At 36.8% G+C, this 12,444-nt stretch overlaps 1 protein-coding gene and 1 long non-coding RNA gene across 2 annotated transcripts; one reads left to right on the top strand and one right to left on the bottom strand.

The window, feature by feature from the left end:
• Window positions 1–873: 873 nt before the first annotated feature.
• Window positions 874–7,823, bottom strand: LOC145138142 (receptor-like protein 14). Its single transcript, XM_079072303.1, has 8 exons — window positions 6,744–7,823; window positions 6,258–6,416; window positions 6,090–6,164; window positions 5,469–5,624; window positions 3,856–4,014; window positions 3,676–3,750; window positions 3,380–3,523; window positions 874–3,220 (listed from the first exon to the last, which is right to left on the bottom strand). The coding sequence occupies exons 1-8, from the start codon at window positions 7,183–7,185 to the stop codon at window positions 999–1,001; spliced, it is 3,432 nt and encodes a 1,143-aa protein (XP_078928429.1). The 5' UTR covers window positions 7,186–7,823; the 3' UTR covers window positions 874–998.
• A 2,717-nt stretch (window positions 7,824–10,540) lies between these two features.
• LOC145104892 (uncharacterized) lies at window positions 10,541–11,791 on the top strand. The gene is made up of 3 exons (XR_013707188.1): window positions 10,541–11,371; window positions 11,493–11,639; window positions 11,721–11,791. It is a non-coding gene; the product is annotated as an uncharacterized LOC145104892 (long non-coding RNA).
• The last annotated feature ends 653 nt before the right edge of the window (window positions 11,792–12,444 follow it).

The following is a 12,444-nucleotide window of genomic DNA, read 5'->3' on the forward strand; positions in this document are numbered from 1 at the left end:
CCATGAGGAGGATGAAGTGTACTGGGTGAACACATCGTTCATAAACACCTAGAGGTTGCGATCCTGCTAGCGTTTCACTAGACTGTCTAGAATAGTCCATGGATTACACAAAGAGGTATAGACATTAACCTTGTGTCTCTATGGATTGATCATGTTTGCGTTGTACTACTTTTCAGTACATTAAACATTGTATTTGGAGTCTAAGAAACTCAACATTACGTAACTGGCAAAGCTGTCTGGGAATAGAAACATTTTCCTTAAAAGAAGAATCCTTAAATAAGATAGATCACCAAAAAATTTATGAATCCCACCCGACAAGTTCATAATCAAAACCTTTGTTAAATTACAAGTTGTTACCTATGTCCATGAAGTTGCTCCACAAGGAAACCGGCCTTCAAAACTGTTATTTCTCACAAATTCAGACAACCAACTCAACCAACTGATGTTGCTTATCCAACCAGGGAGGGATGACGAAACCTATAAAGAAGTTATTGCTAATATCAAGAAGGCTTAAATATTCAAGCTTTTCCTCACTACTCTTAATTCGAATTTTCCCTGTGAAATGGTTGTTGTCTGACTAAACTCCTTTCAGTTTGCCCCAACTAAAATCTTCTTTGAGAACTTCACTCACATCTCAACAAAGCAACCATTACATACTACGATAATGTTAGTGCAGTTTAATTATCGAATCGTACAACACCAACACATGAACCATATAGAGACTGACATTCATTTTGTACGAGATTAGTGTATGTATTTTATATAGCCCATTACTTTGTATAGTCTAGTTAGTCGATGTAACCCTTGTAGCCCAATATGTATTGTAATTTGTATATATTGTAATGTGAATGCAATGTCACATTTTCCTGGGAAAATAACACTTTCAATACTCATTAGGGTCTTCTTGTGCATCATTATACATATATCAAAGCAGAAAAATATAAATAGATATGAAAAGCATGCTCGTGTTTATTTCATCACATCTTCTTCAATGGGACTTAGTTATGGAAGATCATACAAGGCTTCCTTACCGAATCATAAAGGAAGTAATAGCATATATACATACATCCTCCAACCATGTCTAGCCACCTTCTGCGCCAGTAAGGATTGATGTAAAGAAGCCCGACAAATCCCAACAAGAACACAACACATGTTGAACTAGAACTTCCATAGAAACACACCATATCAATATCATACCATTTCTCAGAGCTCTCTTCTTTAAGAGATGGATCGGTTACCTGTGGCTCTATCGTGCATTTATTCTCCAGCGGTGGTCCGCAAAGAAGTGGATTGCCTTCATAGCTAGCCTTTGTAAAGGTCCCAAACTGTGCTTTCATTTCTGGGAGTCTACCCGATAGATTGTTGTGAGAAACATTAAGAACTTCTAGAAAAGTCAGCTGAATCAGTTCTGATGGAATTATGCTGGTCAATCCATTTGAAGAAAGGTCCAAGCTCTCAATATTCGCAAGATTTGAGAAGTTCACTGGGATTGGTCCAGTCAGCTGATTGTGAGACAGGTTCAAAGCCCGAATCTGGCTCAGCAACCCTAGTTCTCCTGGAATCTCACCTGTGAGTTTGTTACAAGATAGATCCAATCCTGTCATGTAATCAAGGATGTCACCCTTGTAGTGGAGAAAGAGCGTTTTTGTTGTGAACTCAACTTCGTCTTGTGTTTCCACTGTTTCACTAGTGGGGATCGACGGACGAAACCCAAAATTAGTACTCTCATAATGGTAAGAGGATTCAATGGAAAATCCAAATCCCCATCCGCCTCTTTTTATGAAAGCAAGGTCATGCCCCCCGGTAATGTTTTGAAGGCAGCTAGGTATTGAACCAGAAAGATGGTTATTCGATAGATCTAACAAACTCACATCACGTAATTTGCACAACTGCTTTGGAATAGAACCACTAAAGTTATTTTTTCTCAAAAGAAGAATCCTTAAAGTGGATAGTTTGCCAAGAAATTTAGGAATCCTGCCTGACAAATCATTGTTGCTGATGTCTAAAGTCAAAATAATAGTCAAACTACGAAAGAAATTAGGTACCGATCCAGTAAATCTGTTGGAACCCAAATGAAGATGCTGCATATTTGAAATTTGAAAATTTAATAAGCAGGATGGGATGGGCCCAGAGAAATAATTTTGTGAGATATCAAGAACAGAGAATTGTGCTATTCCACAAGGAAACCTGCCTTTGAAACTATTATTTCTCACCACAAGTTCAGTCAATCCCCTGATGTTGGTTATCCAATCAGGGATCACACCTGTAAAAAGGTTATTGCTAATATCCATAGAAATCAGAGTTTCCAGATTTCCCTGGCTAACAGTTCCAATTTTCCCTGTGAAATGGTTGCTGTCTAGGTAAAGCCCTCGGAGGTAATTACCCCAGCTTAAATTTCCTGAAAGTACCTGGCCGTGCAAGTTGTTCTCTGATAGTTTTAATACCTGCAATCCAGATATATTTGTGAGCATTCCCTTTGGTACTTCTCCTGATAACTTATTGCCAGATAAATCCAGCATCGATAGTTTACTCAGTTCACTAATTGAGGATGGGATAGCACCGGTTAAACCATTCATGGACAAATTCAAATGAATTATGTTAGGAAAGAACTTTGGTATATGCTCGGAAAGATTACCTATTATGTGATTTCCAGACATATCCAACCACTTCATATTAGCATTTCTATACAGCGGCATACTGCCAAAGGAGTTGTTCCTTAGGTTAAGAACATCCAGATTCGTATTATTTTTAAAAAACCAACTTGGAAAGTGTCCCTCCAAGGAATTGTGAGGCAAGTGTAGTTCCCGTAACTTGTGCTGGTGAAGTAGAAACCCAGGTACAACTTGTCCTTTAGGCATGTTCATATTGCAATTAGATAGCTCAAGAATTTGCAACTGGAACATTGGGATCCAATCTGTAGGCTCTTCTGTTTCGACCACAAATTCCTCACTGTCGCTTGAAAACAGAATTACCTCAAGCTTTGAATGGTTGGAGAAGGAGCTGAACGAGAACACACCTTCAAAATTGTTATGACTGATATCAATGTACTCGAGAGATGTGAGATTAGCAATGAGCGATGCCACAAATATCCCTGATAATTGATTTGAAGAAATATCCAACATCTTAAGAGATGACAGATTGTTCAAACATTGAGGCAGAGTTCCATGAAGCCTGTTGTGACTAAGATCCAGTTCATGGAGGTTCTTCAACTCACTGAAACCTGGAAAAAGCGAAAGAATGTGCTCACCCTACAGGAAATATAAAGACTTGCACTGCTTATGGTCATACTATAAGAACATTGCATTTGTACATTTGTTCTAACACTACAAAATTTAAGGGCAATAGTGATAATCCAGACACTTAATTTTGCATGCTTTACCATGATCCGGTAATGAGCCATGATAATTGTTGGCGAGTGAGAGAGCTCTTAGGGAAGATAATGCATGTATTGCTGATGGAATGCTCCCAACAAAATTGTTGCCATTCAAATCTAAGACCTCCAGATGGCGGAAAGATGCAAAAGCTGGATGACAGCAAAGAGGGTTACATATGTAGGCTACTAAACAAAAACACAGAAGAATTTGTTGCAAGTCATATATTATTGATGGTAGAAACTCAATAAGTTCAACCAATTATAACTAATTCGTAAATTAAGGGAAGGAAGAAAAACACTACCCTCTATTGGTAGTGTTCCACTGAAATCATTATCTCTCAAGAGGAGGACTTCCAAATCAGGCAAATCATGAAATTCTGAATTAAAAAAAAAAAGAGACATGTCAGACAATTAACAAAAAGAAAAATGGAAAATTATAAATGAAAATGAAGGTGAAAATTAGTATCTTGAGATAGACATGCCTTGGAAAGGAAAAGAACTTCCCAATGAAGTTGAATATGAAAGATCAAGAATCTTGAGAGATGGAAGGGTACTTAGGCATGATATGATGCTCTTGTTGAAATTGTGATAGGAAAGATTTATATTCTCCAACCTTTTCAATCTCGATAAGCTCTTACAAGCTGTAAAAAGAAAGGGAATTAATAGAGAAATCGTGGTCTTGTAAGTTTGTTACAATGGAGGAATTTATGATTCATTAGCTTTCAAGAACATTATCACTATTCACAAGTTACCATGGCTATGAGAAGTTAAATCTTCGTTTACCTTGGTTATTTGGTGTGTCACTAATCTACTGGATAAAAAGTAAATCAGGCTCCTCCAGGTTAGTCACAGAAAAGAAAAACATATATATCATGTATTATGCATGCTCATTAGTCTTTATCTATCATTATAACGAGGTGGCCTCAATTTTCCCTGTTGCAACTCATTGTTAATTAAGTTAATTGCAAATGAAACACTTATAATCCTCAATGAGTGAAGTCCGCACATAGACATGACAGTATCCCACAAACACTATCTAAAATATACATATAAGTCCTCATGAATCACATTAAACCAAAAACAAGATAATATTGATTATATATGTTGTATGTAGGGGTGAGCATCAGGACTGGATTACAGCCTTTTATAGGTAATTTTTTAATACAGGTAATAACAAGTTGACATCTACGCTTGTGTTAAATTGTATCCAAGTTGAACGCCCCAACTGATCTTGGGGAAAATTTAACATAAATACTTTGTGTTGAATCACTTTTGTAGTTCAGCTATGAACTCTCTCATGGGAAGAAACAGGTAAGAAGAGTATTTATAGGTGATTTAGTTCTTTTTCTAATTTAACGTGTTTGATTTTTTTGGTGTTTTTTCTTAATTTAATTTGGATGTAATTATATTTATATTAGTAATATATAGACACAGTTCTTCAATTTTTGTTGTCTGTAGTTTTATATTGTTGAGTACGGGTGGGTGTGGATGATTGTGGGTGGGTATATGTGGGGTTGGGTGGGTGTGTCATGTGTGTGTGCCTGTATGTGTGTTGGGGTGGGGGGTTGGGTGTAGATGGGTATGAGGTGTGGGTAGGTGTAGGTGGGGATGGGTTGGGTGGGTGTGGTTATATTTGAAAAAACTTTTGGAAATGGAAGGGTGTGGAAGACAATAATTGAGTTCTTCAAGTTAACAGTTAACTTGTAATTTTTTAAAACAAAAAATTATATTTTCTTGGAAAAAATTTCATCCCAAATGCATTAAATTTTCACTTTTCTTAGAAAAATATCGGGAAAACTAAAGAAAATATCCAAAACCGAACACACCCCCAAGTTTTTTGGAAAACTAAAGAAAAATTTCATCCTAAATTTCACCTATTGTGTCTCATTGTTAACTAGCTGATGCAATTGCAAACACTTGTACTCCTCAATGAGTGAAGCTGACATGACAGCATCCACAAACACTCTATAAATATAGGTTCTCATGCATCACACTAAATTGGAAACAAGATAAAATTAATTAAGTTCATATGATCTAAAAATGATACTCCAACAACTTTAGGAAGAACTATATATAGTCAAGTCATAGCACGTACCTTGAGCTGGAAATGGTCCTGACATTGGATTGTTGCTAAGATCCAAGTTTGTAAGTGATGAAAGGATACTTAGAGATGTTATGACGCTTTCATCAAATCTGTTGTGCCCAAGATTTAAAATTTTTAACTTCGTCAATATGGAACCCGTCTCAAAACCTACATTTAGGAATTTAAGCAGTCAGATTTATACGCTCTAGTTTGATAGAATGACAAAGCTGTTTAGGAGAACATATACAAGTGTGTGTGTGTGTGTGCGTGTGTGTGTGTGTATATATATATATATATATATATATATATATATATATATATATATATATATACATATATCCATGTTTTTAATATTGTTGTGCCTCCCTTAAAAGTTAAAATAATTACTATTATATCTAACCAAGTGACTTGATTGTAATGTATCACTGTATTGTAGTAGTACTATCTCCAGATAATTAAGTCTTCGTTGCAATTTTTCTTTGTCCAAAGAAAAGAAAAGGTAATACTTTAAATTTCAACACATGAAAGAGTCATTCTTCTATATATGGTATTGTAAAGTTGCAAAAGGGGGATTTGTGTATGAATCCAAGGTGACTATATTGGCATGATGATTTTGATGATGTTATTCATTACCTTGAATCTCAAAGGTACCATTAAAGTAACAGTAGCTTAGATCCAACACCTCCAAGTTCTTTAAAGCTGCAAATTCTGCAATTCATGTAAAAGCTGGGTGTAAGTATCTTCCAAACAGGCATTTGTGCAAGATAACTTAAAAGAAGACATGAAAAGACGAAAACGTGCCACTGATAGGGAAGTTTCCATTCAAGCTAGTGTCGCTAAGATCCAAGATTTTGAGTGAAGTGAGTGTCTTCAATGATGGAATGATGTCGTTATCGATATCGTGATTCCCACTAAGGTCTAGTACCTTCAACTTCTTCAAACTTGACAACCTTTCAAGTCCTGCAAAACATAGAATTCTTTAACACAAGCAACCTAGCCTTTTGATATTGAAAGGACAACTTTTTGAGCAACATTGGTAAATACTAAAAAGTTGTAGCATGAATTGCAGGATCTGAAGTACCATGAAATCTTGTGTTTAGTCTTTTATATATAGAAATATATTATCCAACTATTAAGTTACCTAATTACAAGCCTCTTTGAGTGCATAAATTAGTTGGATGTTGTGTTTATTAACTCAAATAGAGTCAACTTACTCAAATGTTTGCTCAAAAAATATGAATTTGGAACCATGTGAAAGAAATACTGAAGCAATTAATCATGTTGTACCTATCTTCATAGTCACTTTATCAAGAAAATCATGTGACAAATTGAGACTTGTCAACTCTTTAAAATGAAGAAAAAAGGAGACATTCAATGGCCACGACTTGTTCCCGAACTCCATATTATCGTCTATCACCCATCTTAAATTGTAAAATGAAAGCTCTGTTACATGCCCGGTGGTTGTGTTGCATTTGACCCTCTCCCAATCACAACAGTTACCACCATCATACCCCGAGGTTCTACTACCATAATCAACCCAGGTAGGGAGAAAATGGTCAACATTGGAATCATACGACTTCATATGGGAGGCTTTGATTTGGAGTAGTGCCTTTCTCTCCTCTTCTATACAAGCACCTTGTGTTTGCCCGACCATAAGAATATGTATCATCATCAACATCAACAACCAACGTAACCTTGACTTATGCTTATTCAAACCCGAAAACTCCATTTTAGTAGCTAATGGTGGTTTTGTAGAGACAATCACAATATTAAACTTCCAGATAGATCTTTGGCTTGGTTAGCTAGCTTTGCTTGGAAAACATTTGATAAGTGATGAAATGAATATCAATTGCATAATTTTCCGCGTCCTCAAGTTAATTGGTCAATTACCACACATAAGTCATCAAGTCAATGGTAAAAATTCAACACAAAACGCTATTCCATCTACTCCATTGTCGCCCACTCCTTCAACTTGACCCTTTTGGAGTATGATACACTCCCAAACATTCGTGACACGACATTTGATGACTTTTCAACAAACTTAAGTCCCCATTCACATAGAATATAATTGGTCTTTTTTTTTTTTTTTGCAACTACTTACAAAAACAAAACACCTCAATTTCTGGTAAACAGAAAAGTGAGAGCATTTGCTAGAGATCACAGTAGCCGACATTGAAACGGGCTTCAGTGAATTTGAAATTTCAATAACCCTAACCTGATAAGTAGGCCCTTCCCCCACTTTAACCTTTCACCTCCCTTACTCTTCGTCTTCCCTAACGAAATAATCATTTTCACCACTACTCACCGACGACGGCGATGGTACAGGTCCCGGCCCTTGATTTAGAGGGGTGTGTGGCAGGGGAGGTCTGGAGGATAAACGGAGGGGTTTAACGGGAAAGGGAAATGGGAATGGGGAAGCCGGTTTTGGTGGGGTCAAGGGTGCGGTAAAAAAACAAGTGTTACCATTATTTGTGAAACTTAAAGTATAACTTACCAACGAAATCTCACAATACTAATAAAAGAGTTGCTAATAAAAGAGTAGTCTTTTATCATATATATATATATATATATATATATATATATATATATATATATATATATATATATATATATATATATATATATATATATATATATATATATTAAGTTTATGAAAGATTGTAACAGTATTCGTTCCCTTATTTTGTCAAAATCGGTCCCTCAAGTTAGTTCGTGGGTTATTTTAACGCTACCATGGTTACCGCTTCAGGCGGCCTCTCAGAAATATCTTCCGTCCTTCCAGAACTCTCTCTATTCCTCCGGTATAGTCTACTATCCACAGAAACCCACCGCCTCATACCCCCTCCTTTCTACCGTATTGTCTACGCACAAGAAATCTTGGGCGTTTCCTGCCCTCCACCTGCTCCAAGCTCTCTTCTTCTCCTCAGAATCGTCGGCCTCCACCAGCTCCTACCGTAGATTTGTGTAAACGAAGGTACTGATTCAATCCCACCGCCTCTCTTATCAGATATCTTCTGTTTCCGACTCCACTCCACCGTCTTCCTTTTATCTCCCACCGCTTCTTCATCTCCATCCTTCTACAGGGTTTCTCTTAGCAGATCCTCTATTCGCACACCGATGAGGAGCACGAACGCAACAGATCAGGGAGGTGGGGAGGATGGTTCGATGGTGACAAATCTGTTGAGTAGGGGAGTAGTTGACCCCCGGTGGCCCCTTTGTGGTGTAGTCTTCGTCTGGTGGAGAGAGGGAAAAAGAGAAACACGAATGGAAATAGATAACGGGCTGGATTGGGAAATCTCCACCGGCTCTTAGCTTGATCGGAGAAGAAGGACGAACGCTTCAGCAGGAGCTGTCGTCAACTGTGATGGAAGAAAGGGGCTGCTCCGGTAGCGGATCGCGAAGGGGAGGAGGGAAAAACTGTTGGTCCCGTGGTGGTTCTGTGATGTTCAATCGAAGAAGAAGAAAACAAAATCAGCAACAGTAAGGGTTGGATGGAGGCTCGCCACAACCGGTTAGTTCATCGGTCCTTCTTCTTCTCCACTTCGTGGTGTTAGATGACGCAAAGATGAATAGACGTAGATGGTGAACGTCTTAACGAACCCTAATTCAAGGTAATTTCTTTATCCGTTTTCATTTTTCTTTTCTGAAAATTATGGAATTCGACTTCATTGTTTCCTGTTTCTTTGTCTTTATTATTGGTAAGATTCACTTCCTGTGAAGATTAAATTCTCAGCCACAGATGATTGCAACTATATCTCATTAATGTGAGTATTCAATTAATTCACTTAAGGTAATTGAATTTATATATATTATTATTTTGGGTACGGTTTTTACTTTCTCAGGTTTCTTTTCATAGAAGATCGACAGTTCCTTCGATTTAGGGTTTTATTGAAGTTTAATTATGTTGAACACAATTTCGGGTATGTGTTCTATCCATAACCGATTCTTTGTTTTCATTTGATTTCAATTAAACAATGACATTCATGAAATTCATCTTATGGGTTTTGAAATTCATTTTGATTGATAAATCAACAGGTTAGCACAAACAATCATCAATTTGTTAAAAGTCAAGATTGTTACTCATTTTTTCTGTGGATAAAACCAGGTGCAAGGAAGTTGATGAATTCACAGTTATGGCACGACTGTGAGCAAGTAAGCTTCTTTCACGGTATCTTTGTAAAGAAAAAATTATAAGTGATTCTATCCATTAATAGAATTCTTACTTTTTTTACTATTTCATTCAAGCTTGCAGCATGATGTGAACCTGATGAAGTTTTTCATGAAGCTCACAATCCATGTTTCCCATGGTAGGAACTAAAAGCTGGGAACAAGAGAAAAAATCAGGAAAAAAATATGAGAAAAAAATAGATGGTGGGTGAGTAAAAACAGGAAGGCCCTTTTCTGATTGGAATCTGACTTAAAAGCTTTAGAACCCGCGTAAAAACACTAGGCATGTTTACAATATGTTGATTTTGATTTTTTTCTGCTTTTACATATTGAATTGTTAATAACATTTGGCATCATCCTTGCAGGTAAATGTATTTTATTTGGATAGAGTGGTGTGATAAAAGTATCATCATCATATTGAAAGAAATAGCAAGGTACATTCGATTACTTTCACTTCTTGATCTTCATATTTTAAAATTTTATCTTAATTTTTAAATGGAATATTGGTTTTGTTCTTATAAAAGCTGACTGTACATGTATATGTTGCTATTTGGTTCAGTTCGCCCAAGCAGAAATTGGTCAATTCTTTTATGCTCCAAAGTCCAAAAGTAAAGACCATAAAGGAGTTGCGACCGGTATGGACATGACAGAGGATAAATGAGGTAAAGACCATAAAGGAGTCCAAAAGCATTCTAAATTTTTTAAAATTATTCATAAATTATAATCACTAATTGAATCGACCTGATGGTTGATAGTTGCAACAATTAATTGCAGGAAGGATTTCAGCTGTATTCCTTATCTTTTTACCGATATTTCTTCTATCTTCCACCGCCATCCATATCTCTCACTGCCTCTCTCCACCGCCTATGGTTTTAAGTTTAAACTGGGTTTAGATGGTCAACTTCTACCTTCTGCTTCCTTCTAAACTTCTTACGCTCCTCCAAAGTCCAAACCACCGCCTTTACCAGATTATCTGCTTCTGATTCTGATAGAGAACAAATAATCCACTCATCCTTTTTCCTTATGTCGACTCTGCTTCTTTCCCGTTCTCCTCAACCATGGTAACCGCCCCCACCTCATCCGGAATAACCCACCGCCTCATCTCGATTCTTCCAGATTATCCTTTTGTCAACTCGCTCTCTGCAGTCTCCGGGAACCCTAAATTCATCTCTACCGGAACCGGCGTCCGCCACCCGTAATATTGCTTATCTGCCACAACATCTGTCTTTCCGTATTTCTCCAACTGTGTACGTCTTCTCTCAATGTGCCTCTTCACTGATTTGGGATATCTCCTTATGTGTCTTCTATTTACACGGATTGCTTACTTCCCTACCCTCAAATAAACGTGGGGTCGTCGATTTCCGTCAAATGACCCGGCCTCCCCTGGCTCTTCCACCGTCCGGGCTCCCTTTCCTCCCTATGCTCCCCCGACGCAGGCCTACCACGCTTCACATGTTTATTTCAAAGGTTAGGGTTTACAGTTATGTTGCTCTGCTTTGTAGGGGGAGATGATGATGATGTCAACATGCTATTTGATGGGATTTCATCTGTATTTGATTCTTTGGAATCTAAAGAAAGTACAAATACAGACATGGAAGAAGAAGCTTATGAGGCAACTATTAAAAAAGAATCAAGGAAGAAACGCAAGAACTCTGAGCAAAAGGTGAATGTATTTTGATGTTGTGTGGTGCAGCCACTTCAAATGTTGTGAAGATGAGCTGTGAAAAACTTCGACTTTTTTTTTTCAGGTTACCCACCTTGATTGTAGCTAATGTTAGCATAAAGAAAACTGCCTATATCCAGTTGCTTCCCATGAATGTATGCTTATTTCCTGTATAGTTTATAAAACTATTTATTTTGTCGATGCAGAAGCAGTTCATGGATCTGCTACTGTTGCTGAAGCTGAAGGTGGAAACAAAATTGAAGCGTCTCAGGAACAAAGACTCAAAGTTGTTTTTTACATTGAAACAGTTTGACACCAAACATCGTACATTATTAACCGGAACCCCTCTCCAGGTTTGTTATAGTGTTTAAGTGTATAATGTACTTTACTTTTTTTTTTATATATATTTAATCTGAATTGAAGATGGCTTTCAGAACAACTTGGATGAGCTTTTCATGCTCATACATTTCCCTGATGCTTTGCTGGGAAGGTTTGTATTATTGCAACCCCTTACCATAAGCTATGTCTAATATTATATAAAGAAAAGTAGACAATCCTTAAACATCATCTTCTGTAAATATAAGCTTTTCTTAATTTTCTTAATTTTATGGAATTAGCTTCAACAACCATGTCATGCTGGTTCATTTTCTTAATTTTATTTCTATCGGTCTTGCATGCTCTTGAACATAGACCTCAATCCCCCAATCTACAGACTACAAGTATCCCCTTAATTGTGATTACTTCCTGTAAGTACCAACTCTAATCTTTAAATATGTTAAGTGTGCAGGTACCATACCTATTTATTACATTTAGTCCAATAATGAGCTAAGTGCAAGATATAAAAATATAGTTCTGTAATCTTTTCCAATACATGGACCAATTTTGTAATGTTTTTCTACAAAAGGACCAATTATGTAAACATTTTCTGCAGCAAAGACCATTTTGTTATGTTTTTATGCCACAGAGAGAAATTCGGTTATGTTTCTCTACCACAGTTGTCATTTGTGTGATATTTTTGTGTACATGGACTACTTCTGTAATATTTTTATGTAAACAGACCATTTTTGTAATATTTTTCTACAAACGGACCATTTTGGTAATGTTTTTTTATCATAGGAACCAACTCTATAATCTTTTTTTCAAAAGTGACCATTATAT

This window comes from Lactuca virosa, chromosome 1, assembly GCF_052849685.1.
Source record: "Lactuca virosa cultivar CGN04683 chromosome 1, Lactuca_virosa_CGN04683_v6, whole genome shotgun sequence".
NCBI lineage: Eukaryota > Viridiplantae > Streptophyta > Magnoliopsida > Asterales > Asteraceae > Lactuca > Lactuca virosa.